This window comes from Salvelinus fontinalis, chromosome 13 (genome assembly GCF_029448725.1).
Source record: "Salvelinus fontinalis isolate EN_2023a chromosome 13, ASM2944872v1, whole genome shotgun sequence".
Classification (NCBI taxonomy): domain Eukaryota; kingdom Metazoa; phylum Chordata; class Actinopteri; order Salmoniformes; family Salmonidae; genus Salvelinus; species Salvelinus fontinalis.
In genome coordinates, this window is record NC_074677.1 from 11,110,349 (window position 1) to 11,124,458 (window position 14,110).

At 40.8% G+C, this 14,110-nt stretch overlaps 1 protein-coding gene across 1 annotated transcript; it reads left to right on the forward strand.

Moving 5' to 3' along the window:
- Nucleotides 1–5,057: 5,057 nt before the first annotated feature.
- LOC129868059 (zinc finger protein ZPR1-like) lies at nt 5,058–13,908 on the forward strand. Its single transcript, XM_055941645.1, has 15 exons — nt 5,058–5,377; nt 5,483–5,641; nt 9,272–9,362; nt 9,752–9,822; nt 9,906–9,986; nt 10,072–10,201; nt 10,253–10,257; nt 10,425–10,475; nt 10,562–10,628; nt 11,351–11,418; nt 11,534–11,623; nt 12,046–12,167; nt 12,576–12,666; nt 13,253–13,318; nt 13,420–13,908. The coding sequence occupies exons 1-15, from the start codon at nt 5,249–5,251 to the stop codon at nt 13,534–13,536; spliced, it is 1,338 nt and encodes a 445-aa protein (XP_055797620.1). The 5' UTR covers nt 5,058–5,248; the 3' UTR covers nt 13,537–13,908.
- The last annotated feature ends 202 nt before the right edge of the window (nt 13,909–14,110 follow it).

The window sequence follows — 14,110 nt, forward strand, 5'->3', positions numbered from 1 at the left end:
GAAGAATGGTGTCGCATCCCTCTAATAGAGTTCCAGACACTTGTAGAATCTATGCCAAAGTGCATTGAAGCTGTTCTGGCTCATGGTGGCCCGACGCCTTACTAAGACACTTTATGTTGGTGTTTCCTTTATTTTGTCAGTTACCATTTATGATTATTTTTTAATAAGAAAATTTCACAACAGAACTGCCCAGTGGTCACTTTAGGAATGGTTAGTGCTATCCAGAATCCTTGGGACGTCCCCTCAACGGGGTGACATCAGAGTTGACGTCCCAAGGATTCCCTTTAGACTTATGTAGGCCATTGCACCGACTGCATCAGTCCACTAGGAGTAGAATCAAAGAGGATAGTGAAAGACACTCGTCTAAACGTCATCCTATTCATATAGAGATAAATAGTAATGGTGACTTTTTGTAGGCACTAGCATGGTTCGTTGGACAAAGCATATTGGGAAATGAATGTCGTTTCTGTAGGGTTTTTGAATAAACGTTAAAAATAAGGTCTGTGGTTAACTTAGGCTTAGGAGATCTTTTGTTTTGTTCTATGAGAATCTTCATCAACTCATGTCACTTTTTGTGAATTTTTAAGAATTTAAGTAATTAAAAAAATCACAAACATTAACTGACTGATGAAGTAATTGAGATAATAATAAGAATTAAATAAGCTAATAATGATTATCATGGAATAAAACTTATAAGATTTCCTAAGCCTGTGTTAACCTCAGACCTTACTTTCCCAAACCCCTATTCATGTCTCATAGGAATTGCTTAATGAACCAGAGGTAACTCAGTTCCTTCCGGTTTTTATGATTACATCCTGGCGAACTTTATTAACAGCAGAGAGATGCTCTAAAGAAAAGAGATGCTAATCTAGGAAATTATTTTAAGTGCAGTGCAGTGCATTCGGAAAGTATTCAGACCCCTTGACTTATTCCACATTTTGTACCGTTACAGCCTTATTCTAAAATGGATAAAATAAAATTGTATTTTTTCCCTTATCAATCTACACACAATACCCCATAATGACAAAGCAAAAACAGGTTTAAGAAATATTTGCAAAAATATATATATACTGAAATATCACATTTACATAAGTGTTCAGACCCTTTACTCAGTTTTCATCAAGGATCTTTCTGTACTTTGCTCCATTCATCTTTCCCTTGATCCTGACTAGTCTCCTAGTCCCTGCCACTGAAAAACATCCCCACAGCATGATGGTGCCGCCACCATGCTTCACTGTAGGGATGGTGCCAGGTTTCCTCCAGACATGATTCTTGGCATTCAGACCAAAGAGTTATGGTCTGAGAGACAGCCCGCTTGGCAAACTCCAAGCTGGCTGTCATGTGCCTTTTACTGAGGAGTGGCTACCATCTGGCCACTCTACCATAAAGGCGTGATTGGTGGAGTACTGCATAGATGGTGGTCCTTCTGGAAGGTTCTCCCATCTCCACAGAGGAACTCTGGAGCGCTGTCAGAGTGACCATCGGGTTCTTGGTCACCTCCCTGACCAAGGCCCTTCTCCCCCGATTGCTCAGTTTGGCTAGCTCTAGGAAGAGTCTTGGGGGTTCCAAACTTCTTCCATTTAAGAATGATGGAGGCCACTGTGTTCCTGGGGACCTTCAATGCTGCATACATCATTTGCTGGTACCCTTCCCCAGGTCTGTGCCTCGACACAATCCTGTCTCTGAGCTCTACAGACAATTCCTTCGACTGCATGGCTTTGTTTTTGCTGTGACATGCACTGTCAACTGTGGGACCTTATATAGACAGGTGTGTGCCTTTCCAAATCTTGTCTAATCAATTGAATTTACCACAGGTGGACTCCAATCAAGTTGTAGAAATAAATGTAAAACCTGTTTTCGCTTTGTCATTATGGTGTATTGTGTGGAGATTGATGAGGGGGGGCGGGAATGATGTAATCCATGTTAGAATAAGGCTGTAACATAACAAAATGTGGAAAAAGTCAAGGGGTCTGAATAGTTTCCAAATGCACCCTAATTTCTTGATATACCAGAGACTGAAGAGGAAGCAAGACATCCCACAAATTTCTTGGGGTGTTCATACACTAGTTCATATACTGTCAATGGACACATGCGCATGCCGTGTTCACGTGCTAGTTGGAACTAGGAAACTCGTAAATGTTTGATTTGCTAACTCATTGTAGAAAGATGATCCTGGGGTTTCCCACGTAGGAAGTATCAGCATCATCCAATGGGAAGCTCTAAGCAAATTACTTACATTCCGAGTTTCCAAATGCACGTCATGAACGCGGCATAAGCAGACCAGACCTAGCGGCTATTGCATTGGTGTCTATGGGAGAGCCACCCCTTAAGCAAACCGGAACTGTGACCATTTATTTCTAATGGTAAACGGCCTAAGTAACACATCTTCATTTATCCACCACCAACAACTCGTACACTCGGAACCTCCAAAGTCAAATTTCCTTTTTCGGATACTTTCAAAGTGGAAAACTGACCTCATCTTTCTACAATGAGTTTCCAAGTCGGAAATGTCAGAGTTTCCGAGTTGTCTTGAATGCGGCAATACCCTGTGAAAGTGACTTCAGCTTCCGCTTTACTTCTTGGTCATGTCCGCTAATCTTTTGAATGGGCCTTACAATTATATGATTAAATTCATGAAAATGTGATTGTTTATGATAAAGTTGTTGGGTAACAAAACGTAAAGTTTTTTAAACGTTCTGAGAATGGAAGTGAAAATTTTGCCTGTTCTGGGAAAGTAAATGTTTAGGTTGCAGGGAGGTTCTGTGAATGTTTTACTATGGTTCCCTGAAAGTCTTCCTGTGAGGTTTTATTATTATAGGTTATTTGGAGCTTTTTTAATAACTTCCTTTAAACTTTCACTGAATGTTTCAATAATACTTTTAATAATAACAATGCTAGTTTATTTGGGGTTTTCAGTTTCATTCCAGCAGCCATCAGGCTTTTAACAGAGGGAACTCATACAAACTTGCCCTGCTCCTATTATTGCTCAGAAGTGGGACCTTATATCTCCTTCAGGAGAGCAGCAGCTCAAAACATTGGGCAAGGTTGTGCGTGCATTCCTCGTGATGAACTTGGCATGGTCCCTTAATTGCCCATCTATCATAGAGGTTCAGACAGCAGTCATTTGCTGACAAGGCTGCGCTAGTTGTCATAGTAATGACAGGTATGTGTGTGCAGTGGTGTAGGTTGATTGGTGGTGGGCTTTTGCTTCCTATCACTCATAAGTTATGTAGCATGCCAAGGTGACAACAATGCCTGCCATGCCTTCCAGTTGCTTTGAATGTTCAAAATTAAAGGGTAAGAACACTTTTAAAGCCTCAAAGGATAAGATAAGCCAACTTTGAAAACAAGTCCTTTTTGGCTAGCCACAGCAGTCAACTAGCTAGATAGGTAGATGTTTATCTTTCTAGCACATACACTAATTTGTTTGTAAACAATTAACAAGCTAGCTAGCTACCACATCTTGTCAAACTGTCAATAGAGTAGCTAGCAAGCAACAAGATATGCCAAATAGCAGTCTAAAAATCACTTGAGGGAAAATAAATCAGATTTGACCATTCATGGGTCCCCAGATCCTCAAAAAGTTCTACATCTGCACCCTCGAGAGCATCCTGACCGGTTGCATCACCGCCTGGTATGGAAACTACTCGGCATCTGACCGTAAGGCGCTACAGAGGGTAGTGCGAACGGCCCAGTACATCCCTGGGGCCAAGTTCCCTGCCATCCAGGACCTGTACAATCGGTGGTGTCAGAGGAAAGCCCATAAAATTGTCAGAGACTTCAGTCACCCAAGTTATAGACTGTTTTCTCTGCTACCTCACGGCAAGCGGTACCGGAGCACCAAGTCTAGGACCAAAAGGCTCCTCGACAGCTTCTACCCCCAAGCCAAATTCTATTCAGCCCAAGTCTATTCAAGGAAGAGTTTTGATGACTACGGCTGAAGGCATGTCTAGAGCCTCGTATGTGTTATCTTGTCTCAACAGTCCCAAATATATTTGCTCCCAATTAGATGAGACACTGTTTAACTTTATATGGAAAAATAAACCTCACCAAGTAAAATATGTTATGTGGGCTAGCTACTCAACTCAGATGGTGTAAAAGCACAATTTTAAGAATGTGTGAGTTCCCAGTTTCACCAAAGGAATATGAAATAGTGTGTTTAAGCAATAACGCACGGTGGGGTGTGGTATATGGCCAATATACCACGGTTAAGGGCTGTTCTTACGCACGACACACCGCGAAGTGCCTGGACACAGCCCTTAGCCGTGGTACATTGGCCATATACCACAAACCCCTGAGGTGCCTTATTGCTATTATAAACTGGTTACCAGCATAATTAGATGAGTAAATATAAATGTTTTGTCATACCTTTGGTATACGGTCTGATATACCACGGCTGTCAGCCCATCAGCATTCAGGCCTCGAATCACCCAGTTTATACAAAGCAATAACAGATGGTGATCTAATCCTTTTGAAACAAATTGGTCAATACAGAGATATCACTTGTAAATTTGACCATGGTAATTAATGGTGTCTCATTTGTTCATTAATTTGTTTAAATTAATTCATTAGAAAAGTTTTTCTTAGCCTGGGTACCAGTCTGTTTAGCGAACATTCAACTCCTTCTACTCTGTGTCATTGTTTAGCATGACAAGGAGTGGAAAGATAGACTGGTACAGACTGGTACCGAGACTAACTTTTTATGACAGCGTTGTTCCAATAGCCAAATTCAGGTGTAACTTCCAATGTGTTGTAAATTCGCCATAGGTATGGACTCTAACATACAAATAATGTGCTCACTAACAACGTGAGAGAAACATTCTCTCAATTAACTCAGATGTTACCCCCTCCAACAAAAATATTTGAAAATGTACACTACATGACCAAAAGTTTGTATTTTTGATTTTGTGTTTATCTGTTTGTGATCTTTTGTATTAACATTTTTAAGAAGGATGTATAGATTTTTGCAACACATTTAAAATTGATTTAAAAAAAAAAGATGTGTATATATATAAATAAATGATGTGACGCTTTCATATGGTATTACGCATGCGCACAAAACATGTGACATTTCCACCACAGAAGAAGACTACTTTGACGTCTATTTCCGGGATAAAGATACAACGCAGACATGAAAACGTGTATTTTGGACTGCACTTTCAGATGTAGATAGTAGAAAGTTCCAGAAACAGCGGGCGGCATATGCAAACGAACAGTTTGTTTATCAAAAATCTCTTGAAGTGAAATAATGTCTGTCATAGCAGAGGAAAATGTCCGTGGCATTGGCGGTAGTGTTTTCAAGGAGATCAGTGCTGATAATGACGAAGACAATCAACCCACCGAAATTGAGAGTCTGTGCATGAATTGTTACCAAAATGTAAGTAAATAGCTAGCTAACACTGACCAGTTAATTGAACGTATGGACTTGTCTGTATCGCTGTATGATTGACTCATCTAACTTGTGTTCTCTCCATTTTTGTAGGGAATGACACGTATTCTTCTTACGAAGATTCCTTTCTTCAAAGAAGTTATCAGTTCTTTCACCTGTCCCAACTGCAGCTGGTCGAACACTGAAATCCAATCAGCTGGTCGCATACAGGATCAAGCCATCGCCTACACATTCAAAGTCAAGTCAAAACAGGTAGTATAAGTATTATGCCGTTCCTTTCCCAGGCATATGCTGAACCACTGTGTAGGCTATGAGCTGTAGCTAGCCCGAGTGCCAGTCTGTTTGTATCATGCCACATTGTCATGGCAAAACAGCAATGGAGTTGGCATTGTCAAGAAGGAACCTGCAAGTAAGTGTTTTGTTGGACGATGTATACCATGTGTATCCCGTACATAGGACTAATGAAACTTGAAACATTGGCAAGAGCAGAAACAGATCCAGGACTAGGCTAGCCCAGGTGAGTTTAAGGATTGTGGGCTAGCCTACTCCGTTACCATCCAAGACATTATGTTCAGAGGTTAACTAGCTCTGGCAGCCAAAATGGCCTCATACTCCATCTAAACTGAAATTGACATCACAATTGAGAATCAATCAAATTTGATTGGTCACACACATATTTAGCGGATGTTGTGGGTGTAGTGAAATGCTTGTGTTCTGAAAGAGATTTGCGTCAGTTCAAATCTGGCATCAGGACAAAATGTGATTCATAGTCACGGAATATATTTTAATTAAACTCAAACGATAAATGGTAAATGCAATTTTCGTATATACGGGTTCGCTATATCACCACACAGGGTTAACAGGGAACTGTGGAATGTACTCAAATAGTAGTTTTATACTATGACAATTTTATTCTCAACTTTCCCATTTGGCCTATCATAGTAGAGGTTTAGCATGGTTAATACTCTTGCTCCTCCTTTGTGGGCCCCCGAACTTGTCCAAGCCCCTTGGCGTTTTCCTTCTCCACATCTGGTTGTTGGGTAGATTAGATCCATCTTGTGTCTGTCGATTCTACACTGAAACAGTTCCTAATATGGTATTGTCCAGTATTCTAAACTCCTGGTTGGTCTAGAGAGATGCACCCCTCCCCTCTCCAGACTGTCCACAGCTTTTATGGCCTGTGGTGGTCAGTCCTTACACACCTACACACACCCTCCCCTCTGTATTGTTTGTGTGTGTGTAACAAAACAATATTCCTCTTCAACCAATATGCTAACAGCCTATAGTGCATAAACATAAATCCTAACAGTTCCTAGCTCCAACAGTGCAGTGGTATCTTACAATACACACATCTAAAAGTTAAATAATGGAATTAAGAAATTTATAAATATTAGGATTAGCAATGTCAGTGGCATTGACTATAAGACAGTATAATAGTATACATATGAGATGAGCAAAGCAGAATGTAAACATAATTGAAGTGACTAGTGTAACATTATTAAAGTGGCCAGTGATTCTATGTATATATGCATCAGCCTCTAAGGTGCAGGGTTGAGTTACTGTGTGCTAGCTGGCTAGTGATGGCTATTTAACAGTATGCTGGCATTGAGATAGAAGCTGTTTTTCAGTCTCTCGGTCCCAGCTTTGATGCACGAAACACTTCTATGAATACTTTATTATCACATCAAAATAATTTTACAAATGCGAAATGTTGAAACAGTTGCAGCTGATTGTATTAACATTTTTCTAGCGTCCTTCCTTTACACATTTGTTTGGGGAAAAGGTGTGGCGAATTTCCACTGATTTACCAAAGCCGCTGACTTTTGTTTCCACCTCCATGGCCCAGCTTTGTGTCAACAGGGCCATGGTCTCAGCGGACCTACTCTGATTTGGGGCCAAGGCATAGTCACTGGTGCTTTTCAGCTTTCATTTACATGACAATGGCTAACTGTGAACATGGGTTAACACCTTCTCACAAAGCAACTGTTGACTCAGGGGTGGATTGTGCTCTTTACACATCTTTAGTGTCACACTCCGTGATGGAAACAGTTCCCAAAATATAACACTAGTGCAAACATTAACATAATCACTGGCAACACACTGGTGCTGTAATGGAAAAACTGTGCAACACATCCATTGAAAATATTGCCATGTGGGATTCTGTTAAAATGAAGAACAGCTTTTTTACCTTGTCGGCTTGGGGATTCTGTTAATGGCCCAAATTAAGTTTTATTTGTCACATACACATGGTTAACAGATGTTAATGTGAGTGTAGCAAAATGCTTGTGCTTCTAGTTCCGACAATGCAGTAATAACCAACGAGTAATCTAACCTAACAATTCCACAACTACTACCTTATACACACAAGTGTAAAGGGATAAAGAATATGTACATAAAGATATATGAATGAGTGATGGTACAGAACGGCATAGGCAAGATGCAGTAGATGGTATTGAGTACAGTATATACATATGAGATGAGTAATGTAGGGTATGTAAACATAAAAGTGTTATAGTTTAAAGTGGCTAGTGATACATGTATTACATAAAGATGGCAAGATGTAGTAGATGATATAGAGTACAGTATATACATATACATTATATTAAGTGGCTTTGTTTAAAGTGGCTAGTGATACATTTTTGATCAATTTCCATTATTAAAGTGGGCTGGAGTTGAGTCAGTATGTTGGCAGCGGCCACTAAATGTTAGTGGTGGCTGTTTAACAGTCTGATGGCCTTGAGATAGAAGCTGTTTTTCAGTCTCTCGGCCCCTGCTTTGATGCACCTGTACTGACCTCGCCTTCTGGATGATAGCGGGGTGAACAGGCAGTGGCTTGGGTGGTTGTTGTCCTTGATGATCTTTATGGCCTTCCTGTGACATCGGGTGGTGTAGGTGTCCTGGAGGGCAGGTAGTTTGCCCCCAGTGGTGCGTTGTGCAGAACTCACTACCCTCTGGAGAGCCTTACGGTTGTGGGTGGAGCAGTTGCCGTACCAGGCGGTGATACAGCCCGACAGGATGCTCTCGATTGTGCATCGGTAGAAGTTTGTGAGTGCTTTTGGTGACAAGCCGAATTTCTTCAGCCTCCTGCGCCTTCTTCACAACGCTGTCTGTGTGGGTGGACCAATTCAGTTTGTCCGTGATGTGTACGCCGAGGAACTTAAAACTTACTACCCTCTCCACTACTGTCCCGTCGATGTGGATAGGGGGGTGCTCCCTCTGCTGTTTCCTGAAGTCCACAATCATCTCCTTTGTTTTGTTGACGTTGAGTGTGAGGTTATTTTCCTGACACCACACTCCGAGGGCCCTCAGCTCCCTGTAGGCCATCTCGTCGTTGTTGGTAATCAAGCCTACCACTGTAGTGTCGTCCGCCAACGCTCTAATCCAGGGGTGTCTCATTCCATGGAGGGCATAGAGTCAGTGGGTTTTTCCTTTAATTAATCAATCAAGTACAAGGGAGGAGTGAACCCGCAGGCACTCGGCCCTCTGGAATGAGTTTGACACTTGCTCTAACCATTAGGCTGGCTACCTGCCATGTATAGTGATTTTCCCTTTTTTTTGTTTTTTAAAAATTCTTTCCCGACGATATGAAAGTAAAGTTCCAAAGGTTTCCTATACAAAACCGACGGCACGGCTAATGTGTACAATAGTCCCTCCTGACCCTCTGTCTAAACAGTATTGTTAACATTTAGACAGAACACACCGTCGGGACTGTTGTACACATTGGCTGTGCCGACGTCAATGCTTCTCTTGAGGACCAGACTAGCTTCAGCACACCTTTTTAATTTATATAGCTAGCTTAGAAAGAAAACAATATCTAACTTGTATTATTTGGTTTATATCTTGTATTAGATATTTAGTCTGTTTTGTCATCTCATTTTGTAGGATATGAATCGAGAAGTTGTCAAAGCGGACAGTGCAACCACCAGAATCCCAGAAGTGGATTTTGAAATCCCTCCATACACTCAGAAGGGCTGTAAGTACTCACTCAGTTTTTATTGATTTGGAAAACAATATTCACTCTTCATGCATACATGCCACTGTCATGTTGCCACTGATATTTTGTCGGCCTGATAATTGCTAGCCTGGTCCCAGATCTAGGAAATTGCCACTCCGTTCATCCAATATACTGGCTTTTACTGCTGAGATTTCTTAGCTTTTTTTTTTTTTACTGGGATCATTTTAATATTTGATTTATACACATATTTGCCAAAGGCGGCAGGAGTGTTGTAGGCTAAACTTGACTAAATTAATCCAACTGTTGTATTAAGTGAAGCTTTGTTTACTTAGAAGAACACTTTTGCATGTAGATGTACAGTATCCACATATGCCTCAATCCCATTAACTGTTCTTCTTGCTCCCCAGCACTCTCTACCATCGAAGGCCTCATAGACCGTGCAGTTGCAGGGTTGGAGCAAGACCAACAACTAAGAAATGTGTAAGCTTTGTTTACTTTGCTCATACCAAATGCCATATGTACTTCACTGCTTGTTGACTAAAATCATGTTAACTTTTGAAGGCAACTGCACCAGAAGTTGCTGTAAAGATTGATGAGTTCATTGATAAATTGAAGAAGTTGAAAGAAGGTGGATTCACACTGGTAAGTCCAATTTTATTGCACAGCCTCATCTATGTACAAGATTAAAGTTACATGGAATTGAATGTTTCTGGCAATACAATTTTAGGTTATTGATGATCCATCTGGGAACAGTTTTGTGGAGAACCCCTTTGCTCCGCAGAAAGATGAGGCTCTCTCGGTCAGCCACTACAAGAGAACACCCCAACAGGACGCCCAGTTAGGAATAAAGGCGCGTGGTTTGATTTGACACATCACAACTCTCCTGTAAGGGGACATATCTGTTTTAGAAAAGGCAATGCCTCTGATGCTGTCATCATGTGCTAATGCATGTGGAATCCTCATAGGGTAGAAAAAAACAAGACAGCATACATTTATAATTTTACCCATGTTCACCAGTATAAACTTTTATATAGCAAAAGAATGTGACTTAAAATTTAGCTTTTTTTAGTTATTGCTTAGGCTGAAGACGAGGAAAAGCCCAGTAATGACATTGACTGTATGAGAAATGAGGTGGGATTTCCAGACATTTTGCATCACAATTTGGAGTTTTTCCTCAATAATTGACCCTTGAGTAATATACTTTATTTCTCCCTCAGATGTTGACGTTTAATACAAACTGTCCAGAGTGCAATGCCCCAGCCTCGACAAACATGAAGCTTGTCCGTATCCTTTCCAGTCTGTTTGGTTGTCCCCAGCAGTGGTGTAGTGTAAGGTTAAGGCACATAAATGCCATTTACCTTTTTTTATTTTGTGCAACCATTCCTCTCCTTTTGAAGAAAAATGCATTGAAAGTATAGTGGTACTTTACTCACCACGAATGGCAATCAACATTTACCCACCATTTAAAAAAAATAAAAATAAAACATTTTACCACTACATCGCTGCTCCCCAGTAGTGTCCTATGATAAGGATGGCGTAGAATGTTAATTTACTTTTTTTTACCCCTGTTTTCATGATATCCAATTACGAACTTGTCTCATCACTGCAGCTCCCCAACGGACTCGGGAGAGGTGACGGTCGAGTCGTGCGTCCTCCAAACCGCTCTTAACACCTGCCCACTTAACCCGAAGCCAGCCACACCAATGTGCGGGACGAAACACTGTTCAACTGACGACCGAAGTCAGCCTGCAGGCGCCGGCCCGCCACGAGCCAAGTAAACCCCCCCCCACCCCCCGGCCAAACCCTCCTCTAACCCAATTGTGGGTTATTGGGCCAATTGTACGCCGCTCTGGTCACTGCTGGTTGTGACACAGCCTGGAACCTGGGTCTGTAGTGATGCCTCAAGCACTGCAATCAAGTGCCTTAGACCACTGTGCCACTCGGGAGGCCCAGTGTAGAATGTTTCATTTTGCAAGGTTTAGGTATCCTCCTTTACAATTCCTCAGAAATCCCTCATTTCAAAATCATTATCATGGCAACAAACTGTGATGACTGTGGACATCGAACCAACAAAGTAAGTGTCTTTCTTTTTTCTTGGCACATGTATTTATTTTCAAGGCATATTCACAGATATTGCAAATATCTTAATATGAATGCATTCCAATTTGCCCATCTAATCTGTGGTTTAGGTGAAATCTGGTGGAGCCACAGAAGAGCTGGGCACCAAGATAACTCTTCACCTCACTGACGTGTCTGACATGTCCAGAGATCTTCTCAAGGTAACCCCTCTTTGTACTTTATCTGGTATTCACTAGTTTTTTCACTGTAGCATTTTTATTAACCTGGTCCCAGGTCTGTTTGTGCTTTTGCCAACTCCATTACTACCATTGTCAAGCCAAACAATGTTTGGCATGACAATGAGTGACAAGGAGTTGGCATGATAGCACAAAAAGAATGGTACTTAGGCTACCGTTGCATGGCAGAAAGTTCATAGCACCCATGCCAAATGGAGCTCATAATATGAATATTTTCATGATTGAGGTGGCTCAGGTATTTGTTGTCCTGTCTTAAGAGTTTGGGTCTTTTCATAATCAATTCCTGTCAGTAATGGAACATAGAACTTTTTCACAGGAGAGCAATGCTATTCCTGAATCAGGATGGAGTTGACTCAACCATGTTGTGCCGGTTTGTGTTTGTGCAGTCGGAGACATGTAGCATCCTCATACCTGAACTGGAGTTTGAGTTGGGGATGGCAGCTGTCGGTGGAAAATTCACCACCTTGGAGGGACTCCTCAAAGACATCAAAGATCTGGTGAGCAGACTGTTGAGAAGTAGAGGGGGGGGGGGGGTGAAGGGGAGATGCAGTAGGAAGGGTACACACAGGGATTGAACTCCAGTGGAGAGTTGTATATGTTTTAATGCTGGTTGTGTTACTTCTAGTCCATGGACTCTGCACCTGGGAATCACTGTTGGCTTGGATACCTTTGCCATGGCTGTACTATAATTCAAAGGCAGCTGTGCACAACTCCAGTCCTAATTTAGATATGTGAAGCCAGGTGTGGCCAATCATGGACATTAATTGATTAGTTAAATACTAGGGAGAAACCAAAACCAGTAGGACTGCCATCCTCAACGATTTAAGTTGTGCACCCCTGTTCTTTGGTCTCTTTCACTGTGGACTCAAGCTATATTATATTAATGTTTTCATCCACCACCACTGTTTTCCTCCAGATTGTTTCCAAAAAATCCATTCACTTGTGGAGACAGCTCCACTTCAGATCGAACAGAGAAACTGAAACTTTTTGGCGAGAAGATTGACAAGGTCAGAGGCATAAAATCATTGAATATCACTAATGTTTTGTTTGGAGCTAGTTTTGGTCTCACTTTACATATAATACCTTAGTGTAATTACACGTCCCAAAGTATTTACCTATGGAATGTTTTTATGTATTTATTTGCATTCAATTTGTGAACTAACTCCAAATAACCCTTTGGCTAATAGTCTCCCTCTAGAATATTTTTTAAAGATCCAATGTCTCCATTGTGAGTTTATTGCAATTCTTTTAAATTGTGAATGTTACCATCTGGTATAACAGTCATAAATACTAACAATGTGTATCTGCACTGTAACTACCATGTAAATATACTTTTGTACATTTAATGTATATTGGGACCGTAGTTGTATATTTTAACTAGGGTGCATGACATGATATTTAGACTAAACAAAAGCTCATGCAAGAATTTTACATATGCTGTATCTGAGAAGAATACTTTCACATGTTTGGCTGGGCAACAAAGTAGAGTTTGAATGCAGAACAGTCTGGCACCCATGCTGAAACTGTATCTCAAAGTGCATTGGAGGCTGAGTGGCACTTTTAAAACACCTCTTAAAAAAACAAATACTGTAGATCATGGCGGGAGAAATGGATGTGCACATTGTTCTCGACGACCCTGCAGGGAACAGCTATCTCCAGGTAAAAGACACTCTACTTTCACAGATGTCTGAGGTTCAAACGCATCGTCTCCTCTCAGTTGTTTCAATTGTAATGAATTGTTTTGTCGTGTTTGTCTGCAGAACGTCTATGCCCCTGACCCAGACCCAGAGATGACAACTGAGAAGTACACCAGGACATTTGTGCAGAATGAAGACCTTGGTCTTAATGACATGGAGACAGAGGGCTATCAGGAATAAGGACATCTGCAGCAGCAGAAAGGTTTATCCTACAAAAACAACGCATCCCATAAATGTAATTTCAGATATTTGCCCTCACTGAAGTTGCTGACTCACAAGGACATATGCTCCAGATGTCTTACAGTTATGTTATTTGGTTTGATATATGGTTGAAAAGTTTGAAATATACCTTATTTAAAAGGAAACAATCAATATGGGGTTTATAATTTGATTAGAAAGTATGTGCATTTATAAAAAAGAAATGCGTGAACATCCAGTTTATGAATTATCCAATTTAAATCACTTGTATTTGTATTCACATATGTGGTTCTGATTCAGTGGAAATTCTTATGTTCTGTTCCATGGGAATAAATTATAAACTAAGAATACAGACCCATGGCTGCTGTAGATATTTTTTTGGGAGGCTTCTTTCCTATGTTCAATGTACAGTATGCATTATATAAACCTGTAGAATTCAGTACCACAATCTTCAATTATAATAACACTGCATAAATGCCGATCTTAAAATAACACATTCTAGATTCGTTTCAATGCGGTGTCCTTTGTTCATGCGCGTCCTGATTGAAAATTCCCA